The sequence below is a fragment of the Balaenoptera musculus genome, chromosome 8 (genome assembly GCF_009873245.2).
Source record: "Balaenoptera musculus isolate JJ_BM4_2016_0621 chromosome 8, mBalMus1.pri.v3, whole genome shotgun sequence".
NCBI classification, from domain to species: domain Eukaryota; kingdom Metazoa; phylum Chordata; class Mammalia; order Artiodactyla; family Balaenopteridae; genus Balaenoptera; species Balaenoptera musculus.
The window spans coordinates 5,022,780-5,037,037 of record NC_045792.1 but is presented as its reverse complement, the minus strand read 5'-3'; the positions used below and the strand labels follow the sequence as shown (position 1 = coordinate 5,037,037).

The following is a 14,258-nucleotide window of genomic DNA, read 5'->3' as shown; positions in this document are numbered from 1 at the left end:
AATTATAGGGGTCCCAGAAGAAAAAGAGAAAAACAAAGGGTCTGAGAAAATATTTGAAGAGATTATAGTTGAAAACTTCCCTAACATGGGAAAGGTAATAGTCACCCAAGTCCAGGAAGCACAGAGAGTCCCACACAGGATAAAACCTAGGAAAAACACACCAAGACACATCTTAATCAAACTAACAAAAATTAAATTCAAAGAAAAAATATTAAAAGCAGCAAAGGAAAAACAAAAAATAACATACAAAGGAACTCCCATAAGGTTATCAGCTGATTTTTCAGCAGAAACCCTGCAAGCCAGAAGGGAGTCACAGGATATACTTAAAGTGATGAAAGAGAAAAACCTACAACCAAGATTACTCTACCCAGCAAGGATCTCATTCAGATTTGATGGAGAAGTCAAAAGCTTTTCAAACGAGCAAAAGCTAAGAGAATTCACACCACCAAACCAGCTTTACAACAAATGCTAAAGAAACTACTCTAGGTGGGAAACACAAGAGAAGAAAAAGACCCACAAAAACAAACCCAAAACAATTAAGAAAATGGTAATAGGAACATACATATTGAAAATAACCTTGAATGTAAATAGATTAAAAATGCCCCAAACAAAAGACACAGACTGGCTGAATGGATACAAAAACAAGACTCATACATATGCTGTCTACAAGAGACCCACTTCAGACCTAGGGACACATACAGACTGAAAATGAAGGGATGGAAAAAGATATTCCATGAAATGGAAATCAAAAGAAAGCTGGAGTAGCAACATTCGTATCAGATAAAATAGACTTTAAAATAAAGACTGTTACAAGAGATAAGGAAGGACAATACATAATGATCAAAGGATCAATCCAAGAAGAAGATATAACAATTATAAATGTTTATGCACCCAACATAGGAGCACCTCAATACATAAGGCAAATGCTAACAACCATGAAAGGAGAAATCAACAGTAAAACAATAATAGTAGGGGACTTTAACACACCACTTACACCAACAGACAGATCAGCCAAACAGAAAATAAATAAGGAAACACAAGCTTTAAATAACACACTAGATCAGATAGATTTAATTGATATTTATAGAACATTCCATCCAAAAGTGGCAGATGACACTTTCTTCTCCAGTGCACACGGAACATTCTCCAGGATAGATCACATCTTGGGTCACAAATCAAGCCTCAGTAAATTTAAGAAAATTGAAATCAGATCAAGCATCTTTTCTGACCACAACGCTATAAGATCAGAAATCACTACAGGAAAAAAACTGTAAAAAACACAAATACATGGAGGCTAAACAGTGTGCTACTAAATAACCAAGAGATCACTGAAGAAATCAAAGAAGAAATAAAAAAATACATAGAAACAAATGACAACGAAAACACGACGATCCAAAACCTATGGGATGCAGCAAAAGCAGTTCTAAGAGGGAAGTTTACAGCAATTCAATCTCACATCAAGAAACAAGAAAAATCTCAAATAAACAATCTAACCCTATACTTAAAACTAGAGAAACAAGAACAAAGAAAACCCAAAGTCAGCAGAAGGAAAGAAATCATGAAGATCAGAGCAGAAATGAATGAAAGAGAAATGAAAAAACAATAGCAAAGATCAATAAAACTAAAAGCTGGTTCTTTAAGAAGATAAACAAAATTCATAAACCCTTAGCCTGACTCATCAAGAAAAAAAGGGAGAGGATGCAAATCAATAAAATTAGAAATCAAAAAGGAGAAATCACAACTGACACAGCAGAAATACAAAGGATTATAAGAGAATACTACAAACAACTGTATGCCAATAAAATGGACAACCACAAAGAAATGGACAAATTCTTGGAAAGGTACAATTTTCCAAGACTGAACCAGGAAGAATTAGAAAATATAAACAGACCTATCAAAAATAATGAAATTGAAAGCATAATTAAAAATCTTCCAACAAACAAAAGTCCAGGAGCAGATGGCTTCACAGGCAAATTCTATCAAACATTTAGAGAAGAGCTAACACCCATCCTTCTCAAACTCTTCCCAAAAATTGCAGAGGGAGAAACACTCCCAAATTCATTCTATGAGGCCACCAACACCCTGATACCAAAAGCAGAAAAAGATATCACAAAGAAAGAAAATTATAGACAAATATCCCTGATGAACATAGATGCAAAAATCCTCAACAAAATAATAGCAAACAGAATCCAACAGCACATTAAAAGGATCATATACCATGATCAAATGGGATTTATCCCAGGGATGCAAGGATTCTTCAATATACATAAATCAATGTGAAACACCACATCAACAAATTAAGGAATAAAAACCATATGATCATCTCAATAGATGTAGAAAAAGCTTTTGACAAAATTCAACACCCATTTATGATAAAAAGTCTCCAGAAAATGGGCATAGAGGGAACCTACCTCAATATAACAAAGGCCATATATGACAAACCCACAGCAAGCATCATACTCAACAGTGAAAAATTGAAAGCATTTCCACTAAGATCAGGAAGAAGACAAGGATGTCCACTCTCACCACTCTTATTCAACATAGTTTTGGAAGTCCTAGCCACAGCAATCAGAGAAGAAAAAGAAATAAAAGGAATACAAATTGGAAAAGAAGAAGTAAAACTGTCACAGTTTGCAATGACATGATACTATACATAGAATATCTTAAAGATGCCACCAGAAAACTACTAGAACTGATCAATGTATTTGGTAGGGTTGCAGGATACAAAATTAATGCACAGAAATCTCTGGCATTCGTATGCACCAACAACGAAAAATCAGAAAGAGAAATGAAGGAAACACTCCCATCTACCATTGCAACAAAAAGAATAAAATACCTAGGAATAAACCTGCCTAAGGAGGCAAAAGACTTGTACTCAGAAAACTATAAAACACTGATGAAAGAAATCAAAGATGACATAAACAGATGGAGAAATACACCATGTTCTTGGATTGGAAGGATCAATATTTGTGAAAATGACTATACTACCCAAAGCAATCTACAGATTCAATGCAATCCCTATCAAACTACCAATGGCATTCTTCACAGAATTAGCACAAAAAAGTTTACAATTTGTATGGAAACACAAAAGACCCCGAATAGCCAAAGCAATTTTGAGAAAAAAAAAACAGAGTTGGAGGAATCAGGCTCCCCGACTTCAAACTATACCACAAAGCTACAGTAATCAAGACAGTATGGTACTGGCACAAAAACAGAAATACAGATCAGTGGTACAGGATAGAAAGCCCAGAGATAAACCCACGCACATACGGTCACCTAATTTACGACAAAGGAGGCAAGAACATACAACGGAGAAAAGACAGCCTCTTCAATAAGTGGTGCTGGGAAAACTGGACAGCTACATGTAAAAGAATGAAATTAGAACACAACCTAATACCATACACAAAAATAAACTTGAAATGGATTAAAGACTTAGATGTAAGGCCAGACACTATAAAACTCTTAGAGGAAAACATAGGAAAAACACTCTTTGACATAAACTACAGCAAGATCTTTTTTGACCCACCTCCTAGAGTAATGGAAATAAAAACAAAAATAAACAAATGGGACTTAATTAAACTTAAAAGCTTTTGTACAGCAAAGGAAACCATAAACAAGACAAAAAGACAGCCCTCAGAATGGGAGAAAATATTTGCAAATGAAACAACAAAGGATTAATCTCCAAAATATACAAACAGCTCATGGAGCTCAATATCAATAAAACAAACAATCCAGTTAAAACACACGCGGAAGACCTAGGTAGACATTTCACCAAGGAGGACATACGGATGGCTGGGAGGCACACGAAAAGATGCTCAACATCACTAATTATTAGAGAAATGTATATCAGAACTACACCTCAAACCGGTCAGAATGGCCATTATCAAAAAATCTAGAAAAAATTTAATGCTGGAAAGGGTGTGGTAAAAGGGAACCCTCCTGCACTGTTGGTGGGAATGTAAATTGATACAACCACTATGGAAAACAGTATGGAGGGCCCTTAAAAAACTAAAAATAGGACTTCCCTGGTGGCGCAGGGGTTAAGAATCCACCTGCCAATGCAGGGGATATGCGTTCGAGCCCTGGTCCAGGAAGATCTCACATGCCATGGAGCAACTAAGCCCCTGCACCACAACTACTGAGCCTGCACTCTGGAGCCCGTAAGCCAGAATGACTAAGCCCGTGTGTCACAACTACTGAAGCCTGCACGCCTAGAGCCCATGCTCTGCGACAAGAGAAGCCACCGCAATGAGAAGCCCACACACCACAACAGAGCAGTCCCCACTCATTGCGGGAGAAAGCCCACGTGCAGCAATGAAGCCCCAGCGCAGCCATAAGTAAAAAATAAATAAATAAATTTATTAAAAAAAAAAAACTAAACTAAAAATAGAACTACCATATGACCCAGCAATCCCACTACTGGGCACATACCCTGAGAAAACCATAATTTAAAAAGAGACATGTACCACAATGTTCATTGCAGCACTATTTACAATAGCCAGGACATGGAAACAACCTAAATGTCTAACGACAGATGAATGGATAAAGAAGGTGTGGCACATATATACAATGGAATATTACTCAGCCATAAAAAGGAACGAAATTGGGTCATTTGTAGTGAGGTAGATGGACTTAGAGACTGTCATACAGAGTGAAGTAGGTCAGAAAGAGAAAAACAAATACCATATGCTAACTCATATATATGGAATCTTAAAAAAAAAGGTACTGATGAACCTAGTTGCAGGGCAGGAAGGAGGCAGACATAGAGGATGGACTTGAGGACATGGGGTGGGGGGGGAAGCTGGGGCAAAGTGAGAGCAGCATCGACATATATACACTACCAAATGTAAAACCGTTGGCTGGTGGGAAGCAGCAGCATAGCACAGGGAGATTGGCTCAGTGCTTTGTGATGACCTAGAGGGGTGGGATAGGGAGGAGGGGAGGGAGGCTCAAGAGGGAGGAGATATGGGGACATGTGTATGCATATGGCTGATTTGCTTTGTTGTGCAACAGAAATTAACACGGTATTGTGAAGCAATTATACTCCAATAAAGATCTATTAAAAAAAAAGAAAAGAATCAATTTCAGTTATTTTCCAAACGTGTATTCCTGAAAATAGAGATGAACTCTGTGGTCAAATTAGAACAATTAAAATCCTATAGAATAATGGCAATTATCATGCACCACAGTGAAAAATAAAGGATAATAACATATTAAGAATAGACTAGAATCTAAGAGATTAAGCAAAAATTAAAAATTCTATTGCTGGTGTAAAGGATACCACTATTCCTGTCTCTGACACTATAATGGGAGAGGATGTGCAATATGTAATACAGGCACACTTGAACATATACTACAGAGCTCAGGTGAAAGGAGATTAGAAAGTTCGCTCTCATCAATTGTAATTAACTAAAGAATAATTCTATTATAATGTAAATTATCATCTCTCATGGTTATCATAGGTTCAAATTCAATTTTTAAAAATCTTCAAATATTGCAAAGAGAAAATACAAGTACTGAAGAGATTAGGGGACATGGTTTTCTGATACTACAAACGAAGAGATGGCATTTAGGAAAATATACACAGAGAACAATATGGATATTATTTCCTACTTTATCTAAACTATCTTACAGAAAATTACGGTTATCAATATAAGTGACTTAATTTTGAAACAGTTTCATTTTAATGAATTACAGTAGGAACGAAAAAGAAAATGCCAAATTAGGTTTTACCGTAGTCTCTGGATATTGGAGGCAACGCCAGAGAGACGATATATTCCATCCACGATGCCATATCTCTCAATGAACGCTGTACAGCTTTGAAGAACCTGGGGCACTAGAGAGAATTTTTGAAGACATGGATTAAATTGAGAGTATTCAGTGGAAACAAAGTCACAAAAAATGAGAATGTCTTAGCAAAATGAAATTTGCAAATTAAAGTTTTAAGGGGGGGAGATTAATCTACTACAAAAACTGACAAAGGCATACTTACTTAATTTCACATCTACGCTAGATAACTGGTTGCTAAATAATCAAGACTGGCTCTATCTTGTTACATTTAGGTAAGTGGAAGAGTTCATACATCATTAGCATAGTTTCTCTAAGATCTTCTGCAACAGACTCATTTAGATCATGTTAGTAAGGGGAACTGTTTAGTTCTAAAACCATTCTAGATTTTTAAAAAATACAGCTATTCAGCTGAACTTCGTACACAGTGAATGAATATGCAAAGTTAAATGCTTATCCCAGCCTGACAACTACCTATTCTAAGTGCTTCAATTTTTCACTTTTAAAAGTTTCTTTTATCATTTTTATAGTTAATGCTAATTCCAATTATATCCAATAAACAAAACATCAACATAATGCGAAGGTCAAAGCAATTTCAAGTAAATGGAATCTTTTAATTTCCTGCCTATCGTTGCATTAAAATTACTGACTTCTGACCGACAGTATCAGCTCGTCATAAACGACACCAACCACAAGCAGGAAGAAGAGAAAGGCACTTTGGTTACCTCTCTGAACAACGGTCTAGAACAGAACGTTTAAAGTCTATGATAAAACATTTTTCTAACCATTCAAAAATTTACAATTACTGAAATCTGAACTTCATTTGTCTTGCAATGCAGACTGAGGAATTCACAGGCTTTAGTAGCTATGTTCCTTTCATCGTTTTAAGTTACAATCCATGAAAAGAACGGCTTGGAAGAACATTATTTGGTGTGCAAAAAACTACTATATTAGGGATGAAACATGCAGAGTGGGGAATGAAACAATTAAGATATTTTAATAAGATAATTTTAGCTAATGTATTTCACTTACAGCATATTATCATTATTACTACAGAAGACTTTTCCTTGGTTTTCCTGCCTTTTGTTGTACTTCCTGCATCCTGTCTTTTAAATTCTATCAGATCCTGTAACTTACATTTAAAACTTAAGACTCCTTAGCTTTGAATAATTTTATTAAAAAGCAGGTATATTATTGAGCATGTATAAGGTGCCATGCTAAGTGCTTTACAATGGATACTCTCATTTCATTCTCACAGAAATCCTGTGGGAGAAGTTCTATCATTATCCCCATTTTACAGAGAGGAAACTGAGTCTTAGAGAGGTGAAGATTTACCCACGGACAAGCAGTAAACAAATGGCAGAAATAAGGTGCTAACTCAAGCAGTCCAAGTACAGAGCCACATTTTAACTATGGAAATACACTGCCTGAATTTTAAGGTCCTTTGCCATTTGCACTTATTTTATTATTACCATATTTCACAACTCTAGGCCAAGTGAAGTTTCATCTTTTACCATACTAACCAGCCATTCTATAAGTCCATCAATTTCCAGGTGATGGAAAACCAATTTCCTCTGCCTGGATTCTTTCTCTACTACCATCTTCTTATAGAAAACTCTTGGCTGTTGCTCAAAACCCAACTGAACTATCACTCTTAAGCAAGCCTTCTCTGAATATCCCCCAAAGTCCCAAGTAGAGGTAGCTGCACTAGGTTCTAGGTGCCCACAGAACTATGCCATTTTTGAATTAATATTTATCTGTTTATACAGCTATTACTCCTTCTTAGTCAAACTCTTAAATGGCAAAAAAACATGCTTTGTTCATCCTTGTGTACTCAAAATCCAGGAGCACTGTCTTGACACAATGTAGAAAATTAGCAAATGAATTAATTTACAGGACCCTGTGAGCCTGACGAAGTTATCTGACCAAGTCAGCAGAATAGGGATCTTGGTCTTCATGTAGAACTGTATTCATTTTCAGCTGTATGCTTTTTACTTCTAAAAGCATTCAAGAATTTTAGTAACAAGAAAGGGAATATGTATATGTGGTAGAGATAAAGGGCAGGCAGAATTGTTGGGTATTTTTTGTGGATTGACTTTGATAATATAAGCAATCTCTATGTCAAAATGATATGCAAAATGCAAAATATAAAGTATCTTTATGAGTTTGACTCCTATTTCTAAAATTGTTCCATCAATGATAACCTCAATGCCTTAGGCTTCTACTCTGCAAATGAGAGGTAGAATAGCAAAATCTGGGGCTGGAAAATTTCTATCACCTATTTCAAAGAAAATATATGTAGAGATTATTGGGGCAATTAACATAATTACTTAAAGAGAGAAAGGAAAACAAAGCTGTATTTTTTTTTTAGAAGATGTTTCTCATAAAGCATGCTCCAAGTTAGCATGCTAACTCAAGCAAGTACACAAAAGGTTTGCCTTGGAAGAAAACTCTTCAGAGGACAGGGTTTTATTTCTGCATTATCAGGCTCTCCTAGCTTGCATTACAGAATTTTCATAAAAATAAGATGACATAATACTATACATAGAAAATCCTAAAGATGCCACCAGAAAACTACTAGAACTAATCAATAAATTTGGTAAGGTTGCAGGATACAAAATTAATGCACAGAAATCTCTGGCATTCCTATACACTAACAACAGAAGATCAGAAAGAGATATTAAGGAAACAATCCCATTTACCATCACAACAAAAAGAATAAAATACCTAGGAATAAACCTACCTAAGGAGATAAAAGACTTGTACTCAGAAAACTATAAAACACTGATGAAAGAAATCAAAGACGACATAAACAGATGGAGAAATATACCATGTTCTTGGATTGGAAGAATCAATATTGTGAAAATGACTATACTACCCAAAGCAATCTACAGATTCAATGCAATCCCTATCAAACTATCAATGGCATTCTTCACAGAATTAGCACAAAAAATTTTACAGTTTGTATGGAAACACAAAAGACCCTGAATAGCCAAAGCAGCCCTGAGAAAGAAAAACGGAGTTGGAGGAATCAGGATCCCCAACTTCAAACTATACTACAAAGCTACAGTAATCAAGACAGTACAGTACTGGCACAAAAACAGAAATATAGATCAATGGTACAGGATAGAAAGCCCAGAGATAAACCCACACACATATGGTCACCTAATTTATGACAAAGGAAGCAAGAACATACAGTGGAGAAAAAACAGCCTCTTCAATAAGTGGTGCCGGGAAAACTGGACAGCTACATGTAAAAGAATGAAATTAGAACACTCCCTAACACCATACACAAAAATAAACTCAACATGGATTAAAGACCTAAATGTAAGACCAGACACTATAAAACTCTTAGAGGAAAACATAGGAAGAACACTCTTTGACATAAATCACAAGATCTTTTTTGACTCACCTCCTAGAGTAATGAAAATAAAAACAAAAATAAACAAATGGGACCCAACTAAACTTAAAAGCTTTTGCACAGCAAAGGAAACCATAAACAAGATGAAAAGACAACCCTCAGAAGGGGAGAAAATATTTGCAAATCAAGCAACGGACGAAGGATTAATCTCCAAAATACACAAACAGCTCACGGAGCTCAATACCAAAAAAACAAACAAGCCAATTAAAAAATGGGCAGAAGACCTAAACAGACATTTCACCAAAGACGACATACAGATGGCCAAGAGGCACATGAAAAGATGCTCAACATCACTAATTATTAGACAAATGCAAATCAAAACTACTATGAGGTCAGACCCGTCAGAATGGTCATCATCAAAATATCTACAAACAATAAATGCGGGAGAGGGTATGGAGAAAAGGGAACCCTTTTGCACTGTTGGTGGGAATGTAAATTGATACAGCCACTAGGGAGAACAGTATGGAGGTTCCTTAAAAAACTAAAAATAGAATTACCATACAACCCAGCAATACCACTACTGGGCATATACCCTGAGAAAACCATAATTCAAAGGACACATGTACCCCAATGTTCACTGCAGCACTATTTACAATAGCCAGGACATGGAAACAACCTAAACGTCCAATGACAGATGAATGGATAAAGAAGATGTGGTACATGTATACAATGGAATATTACTCAGCCATAAAAAGGAACAAAATTGGGTCATTTGTAGAGATGTGGATGGACCTAGAGTCTGTCATACAGAGTGATGTAAGTCAGAAAGAGAAAAACAAATATCGTATATTAACGCATATATGTGGAATCTAGAAAAATGGTACAGATGAACCTATTTTCAGGGCAGGAATAAAGACTCAGATGTAGAGAATGGACATGTGGACACAGAGGGGGAAGGGGAGGGTGGGACAAATTGGGAGATTAGATTTGACACAAATACACTACCATGTGTAAAATAGATAGCTAGTGGGAACCTGCTGTATAGCACAGGGAGCTCAGCTTGGTGCTCTGTGATGACCTAGATGGGTGGGATGGGGTGGGTGGGAAGGAGGTCCAAGAGGGAGGGGATATAGGTATACATATAGCTGATTCACTTCATTGTACAGCACAACATTGTAAAGCAATTATACTCCAAAAAAAAAAAAAAAAACCTAAAAAAAAATAACGTACCATCTGTCAAAAAGTATAGATAACTTCTCTGGGATTCTTACAACCATGTGATATTATATTCATACTTGCTTATGTTCTCCCAAACAAGTAGGCAAACTTGAAAATATGGGGAATTAGAGGTCTTTCCCTGATTATACAGCTAAGCCTCTACAGACATCATACTTCATGGAAAACATCTGAACTGTTTCTTTACACTTTATGTTCCCTAAGTAAAAGGACTGAATGTCCAAAAAACAATCACATTATACAGCTTCATAAATAAAACTATATAACTGAACATTGCTATTACTTAGAATTTTAAGAGAGACTAATGAGACATAAAATTAAAATTAGTAGCAAAATGAAAGAGAAGAGCATAAACTTTCATTTTGAAAAACAGAGAGTAGAAACTGAAGAACAGTATAGGAAGATAAAAAGAGAAAAGATCTGAATTCTTTTTTTCACTAACATAAGAAAGTAATATGAGAACCCAATACATTATTAGAAGAAATCCTAGTATAAAAAGGCATTTTATTAACTACCTTTTTCCCTCAAACCATCTAACCAACCAGCCAAGTGCACATTAAATAATCACCCAGTCAAAACATAACATTAGAAACCTCCAAAATGATTCTTCCAAAAGGTGATATAACTTTAAGAATTATTCCCACACTCTCCAAATAATACACTTCTAAACCACTCTTATTTAATATTTTTAGTACTTTTTTATCATCAAATGACAATACAATAGGAAGTAAATGTTTAAATTAAACTGATGACCCTTAAAATTAGAATCATGGCTAAAAGAAGTATAAGTAAGTATGACAAAAATTGGTCCTTTATTTTTCTTGACAGTTTCAGTTTCATTTCTGTTCTTTTCTCTTCATTTATTCAGTCAGTCATTCCCTTCACACATTCAGCCTTTTATATGCCAGGCATCATGCAAGCATTGTGTAACACAGACGAAAAAGGCAAGTTCCATTCTCAAGGCAGTGGCTTCCAGGCCAAGAGTACACGGTACAGTGTTACACATTAGAATGTGCATCATGATTTTTGGTTAGAAAAATATGATTACCTAAAGGATTAATTTCAGGGGTTATTTGGGCCTTGCTTGTTTCCAGTGTGCTCTGATTATAAAATCCCCGTATATTTACAATAGTTTAAGAAAGCCTCTTGTTGAAAGGGCCAAATAACCTCAAACAGAAATACATTCGGGCAACAGAGTTTCCTCACCTTGAGTTTTAAAGTATTTTTTACATTTTGTACCAAATGTAGTTTTACCTAGTTTTCTACAAAGTTCTCACTTTTTAAAAAAGCGATCTCATTTTAAGGATACTTGGCTTCAAATATGTGCAGCAAATAAAACAAGTCCTATGAAAAAAATCAATGACACCTATAAACCCTTTGTTCCACTAGAATAGATTTTATCATAGTTAGGGGATATATAACTATTACAGTTATTAAACCTGTTATTTTTCATAAAGAAATTATATATTGGCATCTGTCCTCTCTACCATACTTACTAAGAATGGAAACACAACCAAAACTTCTAAGCACAACTAAAACTTGCTGAATTGATATTTGAAAGCTAATAACAAACTGGAAAGCACTCCCTCATAATGATCACATCCATCCATTCATCCAAGCACTGAATTCTTGAATAAGAATTTAATTTACAGAAAAAGGAATTTAAATTTTTAGTTATAAAAGTTGGGAGGCTGGTCTTGGTAATACACAGTCTCAAAACTGTGACTTTTTTTTCAAAAGAGAAATAAACATTTTAGAATAAACTGTGAGAAGGAAAACTGGCTGAGGAAGCTATCTGGACAGATATGAAAATAATGTAAACTAGCAGAGCTACTATACCCTCTGTGTGAATGTTTTCCTCTTCCTGAACAGATCACAAGCATCTCTGATGCCAAAGTGCATTCCTAGACCCCTCTTGATTCTCAGCTACCCCAGAACTCAGATGAGTACCTGAGAACATTCAATACGTGCTGTTGAACTTACTTGGAATAGGTACTGCTTGTCTAATCTACTTTAATTGATTATAGGAAATCAACAGGGAGAGGTCAGAAACTAAAATTATGAGTTCATAAATTTTATTTTTACCTTCAAAACCAGAATTCAGAAGGTGCTCCCCCAGGTCACAACCAAATACCCTTTCTTTCAAGATCCCACGCTGCTTCAACTTCTGTTTTGTTGGACGAGACTTCATGAATGTCCGTAAAAAAGTAATGAGCTTGCCGTGCTTTTTAGATACTAAAAAATAATAATAAAGAGAAAATACCTTAGTTGGGGCAAGAGGTCACATTTTTACCTAGTGTGAAAAGAAATGCAGATCTCAACAGCTGACTACAAAATAATCTATTACAAGTATACTTTATATTCTGTAGGAAATTTTCAGCAGAAGTTGCAGAAACAGTTGCTTTATAAATAATATCAGGGTTTTTGCATATTCTTCTCAAGAGCCTGTGATCTTATTTGATGGGATTGTGAGCAAACTGAAGTATTATAATTTGTGACTTTTTTAAATCAAGCGTGGTAAACCAGCCACCTTCCCAATGCTACCCAAGCGTGTTACAGGATGACAACTGGAACCTGAGTTGTATATTGCTTTGGAGATCTTCATGATAAGTAAGACTTAAAATGGTGTAAATTTAGAAACTGCATTTCTAGTTAATTTCTAAAATATTTTATTTAGTGGTTAGAAATTTTCATGACATTTACAATCTGGAATGTAAAACTGAAAAAATAAACAACTCCCTCTTTCTCATTGCATTATGATATAGATCACACTTGTCAAACTAATGGCTATGTAAGTACAAGACACACAGACACATAAAAAAGCATTAGATTTTCTATTAACATTCATCTATAGTACACCAAATATGTTACCTTAAATCCTTTGTAGATCAAGGCAAGAGATAAGTTACATATAGTAAGATATTTCCACTGACTTATATGTTAGAAAGATAACAGCAAAAGATCTGAAAGCAAACAAATCCTTAGAAAACTGACTTTTGCTGAGAAGTACAGCCTGCAGGGAAAATTACTCTAGAAGTCAACACACAACAAATTACCATAAGATCAGAGATTAGCTGCAGGATAGAACACTAAGCCACATGGCCTCAGTCCTCCTACTCAGTTTGTATATGATTACAGGAGTCTTACTGAACCCTGCTATAGTTTCTTGAGTGAACCCAAATCATAAATCCCTTGAACTGATGAATCCTCCTGTAGGAATTCTGTGCACTGAGATTAACTTGTGGCCAAAATGGACCACTAGATGGGTTACTCTGACCAGATTAAACACTCTCTTTACATTTTGGGGGAAACTCTATTTACAGACTTAAGCATCTTTTCTATGAACTGTACAAAGGTGATCAACTGTAACTGGCTTGCCCATAACTGAGAGGTTTCCTGGGACATGAGCCTTTCAGTGCTAAAACCAGCAAAGTCCTGAGCAAACTGGGACAAGGTAGTCATCCTAGACTGTACGCAGATTAAAGAGGAAATTTATTTTTTCTATACCAATTACTTAAAGTTTACTTAGAATCGTCAGTATAATTTTGATGCTATCTCTAACATGCTGTGACACTGGGTAAAGTACAACCTCGCCTGTATCTGAGATCCTTGCTACGAAGTTAAATGACATGGTCTCTTATCTGCTGAGACATTTATAGCACACTGGGGTAACTTCAGAAGTATGTCACACTTGTAATATTAGTATATTAAAAGTTACTGAACTTGTATGAGTTTTATTCTCCCCTAGTTGCTACCAGATTGTGTGTTATGAATCTTTGTTGTTAGAAGTATGGCCATCAAACCATTTTTGTTCATTTTTGAACATTCTCTAACAAACTTTGAAATAATTTTGAGAAGATTAATGAATAAAAAC

At 35.5% G+C, this 14,258-nt stretch overlaps 1 protein-coding gene across 10 annotated transcripts in view; it reads right to left on the bottom strand.

The window, feature by feature from the left end:
- Window positions 1-14,258, bottom strand: part of ARHGAP32 (Rho GTPase activating protein 32) — a 277,525-nt gene that overhangs the window by 27,787 nt on the left and 235,480 nt on the right. For all 10 annotated transcript variants that reach the window (XM_036859505.1, XM_036859507.1, XM_036859508.1 and 7 more), the window contains 2 exons: window positions 12,470-12,619; window positions 5,734-5,836 (listed from right to left, as the gene is read on the bottom strand). In XM_036859505.1, coding sequence (XP_036715400.1) covers window positions 5,734-5,836; window positions 12,470-12,619 — 253 coding nt within the window. The remainder of the gene's footprint in view (window positions 1-5,733; window positions 5,837-12,469; window positions 12,620-14,258) is intronic.